This window comes from Lampetra planeri, chromosome 54, assembly GCF_965212315.1.
Source record: "Lampetra planeri chromosome 54, kcLamPlan1.2.h2, whole genome shotgun sequence".
NCBI lineage: Eukaryota > Metazoa > Chordata > Hyperoartia > Petromyzontiformes > Petromyzontidae > Lampetra > Lampetra planeri.
In genome coordinates, this window is record NC_136160.1 from 3,936,727 (window position 1) to 3,948,486 (window position 11,760).

Here is an 11,760-nt window from a genome sequence, read left to right on the forward strand (position 1 = left end):
ACTACTACCATCATCATCATCTCTCCAGCACCAACCTAGCAGGCATCACCACCCACCACCCACCACCACCACGTCTCTCGCTCACCCAGCCGCCGTTCTGCTGGATCCAGTCGCGCAGCTCCTCGTCCAGGTAGTTGGCCATCCACTGAGCGATTCCGTCCACCAGGAAGCCCATCTCCTTGTCGGCGCACTCGGCGCAGAGAGCGGCGCCGAAGGCCAGGAAGGCCACGACGCGGCCCCAGTTCACCCCGTCGCGAAACAGCTCGGCGGTCACCTCGGCGAAGCGCTGCTCGGCACAGCCCTGCGACACGTGCAGCTGCTGCGACAGGTCCGAGAACGAGGCACGGTAGCGGCTCTCGAACTCGTCGCCCGCCGCTCGCAGCACGCGGAGCAGCTGAGCCGTGGACTGCGACGACGGCGGAGGAGGAGGAGACGACGGTGGTGGTGGTGGTGGCGATGGACCGCTCTGGCCGTAGCCGCGCTGCGTCAGCTTGTATCGGATGAAGTCGTTGACGATCTCGCGGTTGTTGTAAGGGTCCGACATGGTTGTCTCGCTCGCTCGCTGTCTCGCTCTCTCGCTGTCTCTGTCTGTATCTCGTCTGCTTGTGTTGCGGCTGTCTCGCGCCCCCGCCTCCCTTTCACGCAGACATCGACAAGTTTCCTCCGCCCGCTGCTGCTGCCACTGCTGCTACTGCTGCTGCTACGTAGCTGACGCACACCGACATTGTCTGCAAAAGCCTTGCTAGATGCCACGCGCAGGCTTATATACTACCCCGCCCCTTCCCCCCCCTTCTCAGGACCACGCCCCTTCATGACCACGCCCCTTCTCATGACCACGCCCCTTATCAGGACCCAGCCTCCCCCCATGTTCGCCACGCTCCCGATTTGAGACCACGTGTAGTGTCGAAGGCTCGTTGGCCGGACGCCACGGGACAGACCCAGGCTGCCATGGGTTGACTGAGATGACTGGCAGATTGCACCACCAAGTGATTTTCCACCCATGCCAAAATGATAATAATAATCAGATAATTCGTTTCCTGCACATAAACGTCACCTACATTAAAAAAAGTATTATTCACACAACCCATTGGCCAGACGGCCTTCTGTGATTACATATCAGCAGCATTGCTTCAGCACAAGCAAAGTGTATCATCATCAGCAGAGTGTCAGGCTTGCCTGAATTATAGCTGATACGATAACATGGCGCCGTACCTTTAGCTATTAGTCCTCCCATCTCACCGCACGTGTGTGTGTGTGGTAACATCGTATCTCGCCAAATGTTATCGTTACATTGTTTATGGGGAAAGAGTTTGCGCTTTAACGAGTGTTTATAGCACGCCAAGAGCGGCCATAACGACACCCATTCAGTTTAACACGGGGTGGGTTTTCGCTACGAGTATTATCCATATCACGGGACCTTTTTTTTCCAGTATTAAAGAATGAAAATGAGAATAGGTTTAACCCTTTCTGGCAATTAAACAGGAGGTGTTAAGATGTCCAAACGTCAACCAGAAGCCATACTTGTGGTGAACATGCAAACAAAAACACGTGATGTATGCATTGTCTTTGAAACGAATTGGCCTACACCAGAGACAGCCTTCTTTAGGGCCCAGCCTCACCAGGGTCAGACCAGAGAATGCCCAAAGACGAACAGTACAAGGACAATGCTTTGTACTGCATGTTCACCACAAGTATGTGTGGTGAATGCAGACTTCATTCCTTGCAAAAGGTAGCTGTTTGGGGTTTGACCATCTAAGCAGAAAGGGTAACACCTATTGTTATTTTTCATTCTTTGATACTGGCACAAAAGTCCCATGATAGAGCTGCTCACCCCGACCTATGAATGCTCTGATAGTGCATTGTCTTTGTACTTTTATTTTAATTTTACTTTTATTAATTTTATATTAATTTTAATATTAAATGTTTATTTTACTTTTATTAATTTAAAAATTTTACCTACGTGACTTTACCAAAAAAAAACCTAAGAATATGAATCCTTGCAGTCACGAAAGCTTCAAATCTAGAATGTCTTTGTACTGTTCGACTTCTGGTGGTCTGTGGGCTGACACTGGTGAGACTAGGCCATAAAGACGATTGTCTCTAGTGTAGGCCAATCAGTTTCGAAGACAATGCATATACAGGTAGTCCCCGACTTACGATGGAGATGCGTTACGACGACCCCATCGTAAGTCGAAATATCGTAAGTCGAAGATGGCCTAGCCTACCCAGGAGTCTTAAAGAATGGTGATAATTTAACAAAACAGAGCAATTTACAGTACCGTACTGTATAAACTATATGCGTACAGTACATCCCGGCAGCGTCCCAACGTACAGTATCGTACCTCGTACGCTGCTGCGTTTGCCTGCCGCGCGAAATGCAAAATATTTTTCAATTTTGTCATATTTGTCATCAGCATCGTAAGATCGATACATCGTAAGTCGGATCATCGTAATTCGGGGACTACCTGTATGATCAGAGCATGTTTATTTGCATGGTCAAATTTCGATTTAATGCTTTCGTGACTGCAGGGATTCATTTTATTGGTTCTTTCGGTAAAGTCACGTAGCAGGGAAATAATAAAATAATACAAAGAAAGCACAAAAAAAACTATATTATTTTATTATTTCCCTTCAAAAAAACATTTTAAAAAATGTTTTGTTATTATTTTATTATTTCCCTTCTACGTGACTTTACCGAAAGAACCAAGAAAATGCATGGTTAATGCAGCACATGATTACTTGCAAAAAGGGTAACAACACATATTCTCAGTTTTCAATATTATCCACAATCGAGGTTTTGGGTTAGATCGCGTAAACACACACCCATGTATTACCCCCTACTCCCATTCATGCCATTGACACGTGTTCTGCACGTCCCCTTAACGCTTGTGTCAATCGACTGCTGGATGAGAACCTCCCTACGACCGTGGCGGTAATTGGGTCTTTTATGCTCCATGCTTCAACCACGCTGGTCAATGCGTATAACGGGCCGTCCATAAATGACGTCACGCACCTAGGGGGGGGGGGTCAGACATTTGTGACGATGTGTGACGATGGGGGGGGGGGGGGTGTGAGAAATATGACGTCACATCAAAATGCGCAACTTTAAATAAATATAGACAACACGTTCTACTTAAGTAAATAGACTTTTAATAAATGTTTTCTCCTATAACATCAGAGTGCAGCGTCACATTAAATACGCACTACAATGACAATAGTTTAAAGCGATTTGAAGCATGTTTTATATTTGGGGGGGGGGGCAGAGCTTTGGTCATATTTGAGAGGGGGGGGTCTGACTTTTTGTGACGCCGTGTGACGAAGGGGGGGGGGCAGTCAAAAATCGTCCAAATTCGCGTGACGTCATTTATGGACGGCCCCTAAGTTGTTGTCAGAACATCGTTGTGGATTGTAAGAGGATCGCTTGGCGTGGTTGCACTGCCCTCTGCTGACGACGCAGCCACACAGGATGAAGCTATGTGTCCCGGTATCTGTAACAGGGATTAAATGAATCCGCGAGAGAATTCGTGATAAATTATGTTAATTATCGAAGAAAGCCAATCAGCGCCAAGAGGTAGCCTCACCCACAACATTAATAATAAATTATGTTAATGTTGAAGGAAGCCAATTATCGTCAAGGGTCGGCCTAACCCGCGTCAGAACTATTGATACATCTTCTTGGTTCTTTCGGTAAAGTCACGTAGAATGGAAATAATAAAGTAATAAAAATAAAAGATAATAATTTTTTCCATTCTACGTGACTTTATCGAAAGAACCAAGAAGATGAATCCCTGCAGTCACGAAAGCTTTAAATCGAAAATTATGTTAATTGTTGAAGGCAGCCAATCAGCATCAAGAGGCGTCCTAACCCACGACAAAATTAATAAAACATTATGTTAATTGTAGAAAGAAGCCAATCAGCATCAAGAGGCGTCCTAACCCACGACAAAATTAATAATAAATTATGTTAATTGTGGAAGGAAGCCAATCAGCATCAAGAGGCGTCCTAACCCACGACAAAATTAATAAAACATTATGTTAATTGTAGAAAGAAGCCAATCAGCATCAAGAGGCGTCCTAACCCACGACAAAATTAATAATAAATTATGTTAATTGTGGAAGGAAGCCAATCAGCATCAAGAGGCGTCCTAACCCACGACAAAATTAATAATAAATTATGTTAATTGTAGAAGGAAGCCAATCAGCATCAAGAGGCGTCCTAACCCACGACAAAATTAATAATAAATTATGTTAATTGTAGAAGGAAGCCAATCAGCGTCAAGACTCAGCCTCACTCGCGTCGGAATGAATGATAAATTATGTTAATTGTTGAAGGCAGCCAATCAGCGTCAAGACGCGGCCTAACCCGTGACATAATTATTGATAAATTATGTTAATTGGTGAAGGAAGCCAATCAGCATCAAGAGGCGTCCTAACCCACGACAAAATTAATAATAAATTATGTTAATTGTAGAAGGAAGCCAATCAGCATCAAGAGGCGTCCTAACCCACGACAAAATTAATAATAAATTATGTTAATTGTAGAAGGAAGCCAATCAGCGTCAAGACTCAGCCTCACTCGCGTCGGAATGAATGATAAATTATGTTAATTGTTGAAGGCAGCCAATCAGCGTCAAGACGCGGCCTAACCCGTGACATAATTATTGATAAATTATGTTAATTGTTGAAGGCAGCCAATCAGCGTCAAGACGCGGCCTAACCCGTGACAGAAATAATAATAAATTATGTTAATGTTAAAGGAAGCCAATCAACGTCAAGAGGCCGCCAAACCACGACAAATCGAATAATAAATTATGTTAATGGACAGGAAACTAATCAGCGTCAAGAGTCGGCCTCACCCGCAACAGAATTAATGATAATTTATGTTAATTGTTGAAGGAATCAAATCAGCGTCAAGCCACGGCCCAATCCGAGACGGAATGAATGATACATTATGTTAATGTTGAAGGAAGCCAATCAGCGTTAAGAGTCGTCCTCACCCGCGATGGAATGATTGATAAATTATGTTAATGCTGAATTAAAACAACTAAATTAAATCACAACGTTGCGAAAGCACAACCGCTACGTTGTCCCCCACCTGAAGAAGGACGCTTGTGTTGCGCCCGAAACGTCGTGATTTAATTTAATTGTTTTCACTTACTTTAATTGAACAAAAAATGTTGACCTACGTGACTTTGCCGAAAAAAACAAAGAGTATGAATCCGGGGGCATGTTTTGCGAGAAGAGCCTAGCCTACTGCTGCCTAAGTGCCCAGTCACTCAAACGTCCTACCACGTACCTCGAAGCTGTACTCACCGCGTCGCACGGACGCTGTGAGAGTGGGAGGGAGAAGGACGAGAGAAAACTTCACCTATCACTGCCTCGTAGCAGCACTCGCTGGCATCACACGGATGCTGCGAGTGGCTCGAGGAGGCAGGACGGCAGGGAGTGGGCCTTGTTGGCCCAGATGTTGAAGACAAGAGACCGAAAATGGTCCCCGGCTACTCTTTTTAAATCCTTTATATTAAGTTCGCTTGCTTGCTTACGACCGTGCAAATCTTTCGGTCGTTTTTTAACCCACTTTCCGTGATCCAATCGAGCTGACATTTTCCACACATCCTCGTTGTGCGTGACAATTAATGTTCGTGAAATTTTTTTTCAAAAATTTTACACTTTTTAGGACAAAAATATTATATTTAATTACCAATTGCTTAATGGTGCAATGCAATCATCTGACCCATAGGTGGCAGCCATCTCAAGCCAGAGGACTCTAGCCCAGGCCTCCTAAAACTGTGCATATCTACAAACTATACAGACTAGCTTAGTTTGTAAACACCGCCAGGATTAGTTTGTAGAATAAATGTAGATCATCTATAGAGCCCCATTGTTTCATTGATTTACGCTCGCTAACGAAGCAACGACACCAGGAGGCGACGCTGCTTTGTCTGGAAGATGCCCTCAAGGGACAGATGCATCATAGAACTGCGGAACTCGTCGAGTTCCCACTTGAGTATCGAGAAGTCCGACTCGACCGCCGTCGTGTTGGCGAGCACCGATGCCAACCCGCCGCTGAAAGCGCGGAGGTTGTCGAAACCACTCGGCAGCACATCCCACGCGTCGTTGAATGTCGTCGTGTTGGTGTGCTTGTTGATGGCGTCGTGAATGATCGTGTCCTCCTTGTAGAGCTTGACCAGTTGGCGATGCTCCTCCTCGACCATGTCGACCTTCACAGCTGACCAGAATTTCGTAACATGCACGCGACGCACTGCCAGCACGTCCTTCACGAACACACCAGGACGCATCTTCACGAGCTGAGCGGGCATCACGGGCGCCGCATCCTGGTCGAGAGCTCGATTGGCGTCGTTACGCTCTGCTTTGACGTCGTTGAGACCCGCGATCAGCGTCATCGCATATATCGAGATATCCTTGACGATCCTTGTCTTGTCGACCTCATTGAGACCCTCGTAGCTCTCCTGCGCAAACGATCCCTGCTCCTCAATGTGGGCAATGATCGCGGCAGACGCGATGCGCATCGACTGATCATGATACGACACGTACGCCTCATCATGATTGTTGACGCCATCAACAATCTCAACACTGAACAAAACGGTGAGCGACCCGATAAGCGACTGAATATGCTCCTCCTGCTGCGCGATGAGCAGCGACTGGCTCTGGAGCTGGACGATAGTGACGTTGATGGCGTCGATGGCGGGCGCGAGCGCGTAGGTAAGAACCCACCAATCGGCGGTGGGCAGCTTCGCGGGGTTGTTCTCAGTAGTGTACTCGATCAATGCTCGGCGGTACTGCTTGTAGAACTTGAGCACGTTCCCGAGATTGGCCAATCGGTTTGCCTTCCTGGGGCACTTGACCTTCATCTTGATGATCAGGTTGTTTTGGGCGCGGAGGTACACCAGGCCTCCTAAAACTGTGCATATCTACAAACTATACAGACTAGCTTAGTTTGTAGACACCGCCAGGCTTAGTTTGTAGATATGTGGCGCTATTCATAGCGAATCTACAGTTTTAGGAGGCCTGCTCTAGCCGCCACGCATATAAAGGATTTATAGTGAAAAACTTTGTTTTTACTGGTTATACTTATTATCCCCTTAACTTGAAAAGCCCGGGGTGACGTCGTACCGCGTGGCCAATCGTGTGCTTACCTGTTGTCTTTGAGCCCTTGCACCTTCTTCATGGAGTGCCGTGGGCCAATCGTTTGCTCACCTGTGGTCTTTGAGCCTTTGCACCTTCTTCATGGAGTGCCGTGGGCCAATCGTGTGCATACCTGTGGTCTTTGAGCCCTTGCACCTTCTTCATGGAGACCCGTGGGCCAATCGTGTGCATACCTGTGGTCTTTGAGCCCTTGCACCTTCTTCATGGAGACCCGTGGGCCAATCGTGTGCTTACCTGTGGTCGTTGAGCCCTTGCACCTTCTTCATGCAGTCCCGTGGGCCAATCGTGTGCTCACCTGTGGTCTTTGAGCCCTTGCACCTTCTTCCTGGAGACCCGTGGGCCAATCGTGCTCTTACCTGTGGTCTTTGAGCCCTTGCACCTTCTTCATGGAGTGCCGTGGTGGTTGCCGATGCTGCCCATGGTCCATTCATATTCATTAACTCTGACCTCCTGGTCTGCTCTTCTTGCCTAATATTCCACCCTCAGCCTCTCCCAATGTCGTGAATGACTCATTGTGGCTGGCCCAGTGAACCTCTTGGCGCCCATACAATTTTAAGCCAACTCAGGGGCACCGCAATGTGACCTGTCCTGTGAGGATCGGCCAATCTCCTGGCACCGGGAAACCGTGGGATTCTCCTCCTAGGGACTCTTCGGATGAAAACCCGTTGCGCCAGGTGATCCCCCGCCAGGACACTACGTGTGTGCGCTGCGTGTGGGTGCCCAGTGTGTGCGCTGCGTGTGTGTGCCCAGTGTGTGTGTGTGCTGCTTGTGTGTGTGTGCTGCATGTGTGTGCTCAGAGTGTGCGCTGCGTGTGTGTGCTCAGTGTGTGTGTGTGTGCTGCGTGTGTGTGCTCAGTGTGTGCGCTGCGTGTGGGTGCCCAGTGTGTGTGCTCAGCGTGTGTGTGTGTGTGCTGCGTGTGTGTGCTCAGTGTGTGCGCTGCGTGTGGGTGCCCAGTGTATGTGCTCAGTGTGTGTATGTGCTGCGTGTGTGTGCTCAGTGTGTGCGCTGCATGTGGGTGCCCAGTGTGTGTGTGTGTGTGCTGCATGTGTGTGTGTGTGCTGCATGTGTGTGCTCAGTGTAGGCGCTGCATGTGTGTGGTCAGGGTGTGTGTGTGTGTGCTGCGTGTGTGTGTGTGCTGCATGTGTGTGCTCAGTGTGTGCGCTGCGTGTGGGTGCCCAGTGTATGTGCTCAGTGTGTGTATGTGCTGCGTGTGTGTGCTCAGTGTGTGCGCTGCATGTGGGTGCCCAGTGTGTGTGTGTGTGTGTGTGCTGCATGTGTGTGTGTGTGCTGCATGTGTGTGCTCAGTGTAGGCGCTGCATGTGTGTGGTCAGGGTGTGTGTGTGTGTGCTGCGTGTGTGTGTGTGCTGCATGTGTGTGCTCAGTGTAGGCGCTGCATGTGTGTGGTCAGGGTGTGTGTGTGTGCTGCGTGTGTGTGTGTGCTGCATGTGTGTGCTCAGTGTGTGCGCTGCATGTGTGTGCTCAGTGTGTGTGTATGTGCTGCGTGTGTGTGTGTGCTGCATGTGTGTGCTCAGTGTGTGTGTGTGCTGCGTGTGTGTGTGTGCTGCATGTGTGTGCTCAGTGTGTGCGCTGCATGTGTGTGCTCAGTGTGTGCGCTGCATGTGTGTGCTCAGTGTGTGTGTATGTGCTGCGTGTGTGTGTGTGCTGCATGTGTGTGCTCAGTGTGTGCGCTGCATGTGGGTGCCCAGTGTGTGTGTGTGTGCTGCATGTGTGTGTGTGTGCTGCATGTGTGTGCTCAGTGTGTGCGCTGCATGTGGGTGCCCAGTGTGTGTGTGTGTGCTGCATGTGTGTGTGTGTGCTGCATGTGTGTGCTCAGTGTGTGCGCTGCATGTGTGTGCTCAGTGTGTGTGTGTGTGCTGCGTGTGTGTGTGTGCTGCATGTGTGTGCTCAGTGTGTGCGCTGCGTGTGGGTGCCCAGTGTGTGTGCTCAGTGTGTGTGTGTGCTGCGTGTGTGCTGCATGTGTGTGCTCAGTGTGTGTGTGCGCTCCGTGTGTGTGTGTGCTGCATGTGTGTGCTCAGTGTGTGTGTGTGTGCTGCGTGTGTGTGTGTGCTGCATGTGTGTGCTCAGTGTGTGCGCTGCGTGTGGGTGCCCAGTGTGTGTGCTCAGTGTGTGTGTGTGCTGCGTGTGTGCTGCATGTGTGTGCTCAGTGTGTGTGTGTGTGCGCTCCGTGTGTGTGTGTGCTGCATGTGTGTGCTCAGTGTGTGTGCTCAGTGTGTGTGCTCAGCGTGGGGCCAGGGGGGAGTCGCGGCGCTGGCTGAGTTGGTCCATGGCCGTGGCACCGCAGATTTTCGCACGGGAAATTCGGACTGCCCTTGAAAGCTGTGCGGGTGCCGCAAGAGGCGAGTAGGAGCCCCGTAAGCTCTCTGCAAAGAGATGGCGGCAGTGACGGACTGGGACTACGAAATGGGCCCAAGCAAATTTAGTTAAACGCACAGCGGGCCCACACTGCCGTGCGATCTCATTTGGGCCCATTTTGGGGGACTGGGTCTGATACAAAAAATTGCGCCGGTGAGGAAGGATCTTTGGGGCTGCCGAATACGGCGGGCGATTAATGCCAACTGAGAGGGTAAATAAGCAATGAGGCGTACACATTGGAGCTAATGAAATAATTAAATAAGATATTAGCTTTTTTCCCACACAGACCGGCCCACCGGCCCTGGTTCGCAGTGGATGTTAGCTGCTTCGAAGGCAGTGTTCTTCATTGCAAGATCCGCAAGCCACTGGGGGCCCCTGGTGGCCTTTAGTGCGACCCCCCGACTACACCGCATGTGAAGACACCCATTGCAGGCGGTGTGGCGGCCCTCACACTGGCGATGTCCTATCGGCGAAAGTAACCCCCGCTGTGAGCTATCACTGTGGTCACAGCAGCAAGGGTTGGTGGATCACGCACTCAAATGTTGTGAAACTCCGTTGCACGCAGGCGTCGATTATCAGAATTGTTTTGAATAGATGGGGCTGCTGTGAAGTTCCACCCAGCCCACAGAAGCCACGGGGAAGTGAGTAGCTGTCAGGTGAGCTGGCAGCAATGATCCCCATCGTATTTCGGATATATATGGCTGCATCAATACAATAACAATTCAAGAATTAAGTGACGAAGAATATGCTGTCTGTACAAATTTTAAATGAAAATTAACTGAAAGTTCTGCACATTGTGTGGTACCCGAATGTTAATCAAATGCTTCAGGGTACCTATATACATGTACAAATATATTGAAGAAATAACGACAAATATTTAAACACTAACCCACGAACGATAGCGATCCAAGCCTATGAATATATTTATTTAACCGAACACCACGACAATTAAGAGTGTGTGATCTCTCGCTGCAATATGTTAACGCTGACATTTGTGAAGCATATCTGCAGTCACTGCACATTCGCCAGCCAATAGGGTAGCAGGCTCAGAGAAACGTGGCGTTTGCAGATATTTTCACCAGACACATGACGACCTTTGGAAGTGTTTTCCCTGGCTGTAGGTTGCCAGGCTTGTATCTGTGTCCTATTTTTTTTTGTTTAATCTGTGTCTTGTGTGTTTGCCGAGCGAACTCAGATGCCGAGCAAACACACACGTGCATAAAAAAATGCTTATGCGCGCATCCAGGGTCAGGGCTAAAGGGCACAGCAGCTTTTACACTCGTTCACGATGTTGCTTATACTAAACTAAAGTTTACCAGGTAAGGCCCCACTGAGCGATATATCCATTTTTCATAAGCGATCTGGCCACAAATGATAGCTCAACGAAGTGGCTTATCTCATGGACATTTATAGCAGCCAAATACTCTCCAACGCGTGACGTCGATTTTCAATGTGGAGGGAAAAATTGGAGGCTCCGGAGAAACATCCAAGCGACCACGGGGAGTGAGAGAGACGCACAAACTTCAAATATACAGCAGCAGGCATCCGGGTCGGGACTGAACCCACGGCCTCCTGCATACTAGGCGAGGCAGTTAACATCTCGCAAAAATGCCAATTGCTGGACTGTCCAGGTAAAAGGCACATTAATGTGAATAAGGGTCGTTGCCCAAAACGTCGGATATAATATTTTTCTATTAATGCCACAGTGTTATTAACACTGTGTTGAGTGTTTTGATCATTATTTGTCAATTGATTTTTTTTCTCACAAGGCTTGCTATAAAAGCAGAACACGATACTATCATCGTCATCATCGTCATCACTCAGAATATTCCGTGAAAAATCCCATGGATCACACCCACACCAATGCTGTTTTTGATTTCAAGATTCTGGCAAAATAATCGCTTCGGTTTCCTGGAACGTTGACAAGAGTCATACCGAGGGCTTTATTGCATGGATAGTTCTTTCCTCCTGCACCTCCGATTACCACGGTTGGCAACGTACGGTGCGAAAGAAGTTCAACATGCATACATGGTGATGATGTTGATGATGATGTTGACGATGATGTTGACGTTGATGGTGAGGATGATGTCAATGATGTTGATGATGATGGTGATAATGTTGATAATGATGGTGATCCTAGCGATCTAGATTGAAATTGTTTTTCTTTAGAACTACTTCTTGTGTTCGTTTGCTGTCCTTCTCCCGCACGTCCGATGAGCA

At 48.4% G+C, this 11,760-nt stretch overlaps 1 protein-coding gene across 3 annotated transcripts in view; it reads right to left on the reverse strand.

The window, feature by feature from the left end:
• Positions 1-747, reverse strand: part of LOC144735145 (bcl-2-like protein 2) — a 52,752-nt gene extending 52,005 nt beyond the window's left edge. For all 3 annotated transcript variants that reach the window (XM_078617576.1, XM_078617577.1, XM_078617575.1), the window contains exon 1: positions 86-747. In XM_078617576.1, coding sequence (XP_078473702.1) covers positions 86-544 — 459 coding nt within the window. In that variant the 5' untranslated portion in view covers positions 545-747. The remainder of the gene's footprint in view (positions 1-85) is intronic.
• Positions 748-11,760: the final 11,013 nt, after the last annotated feature.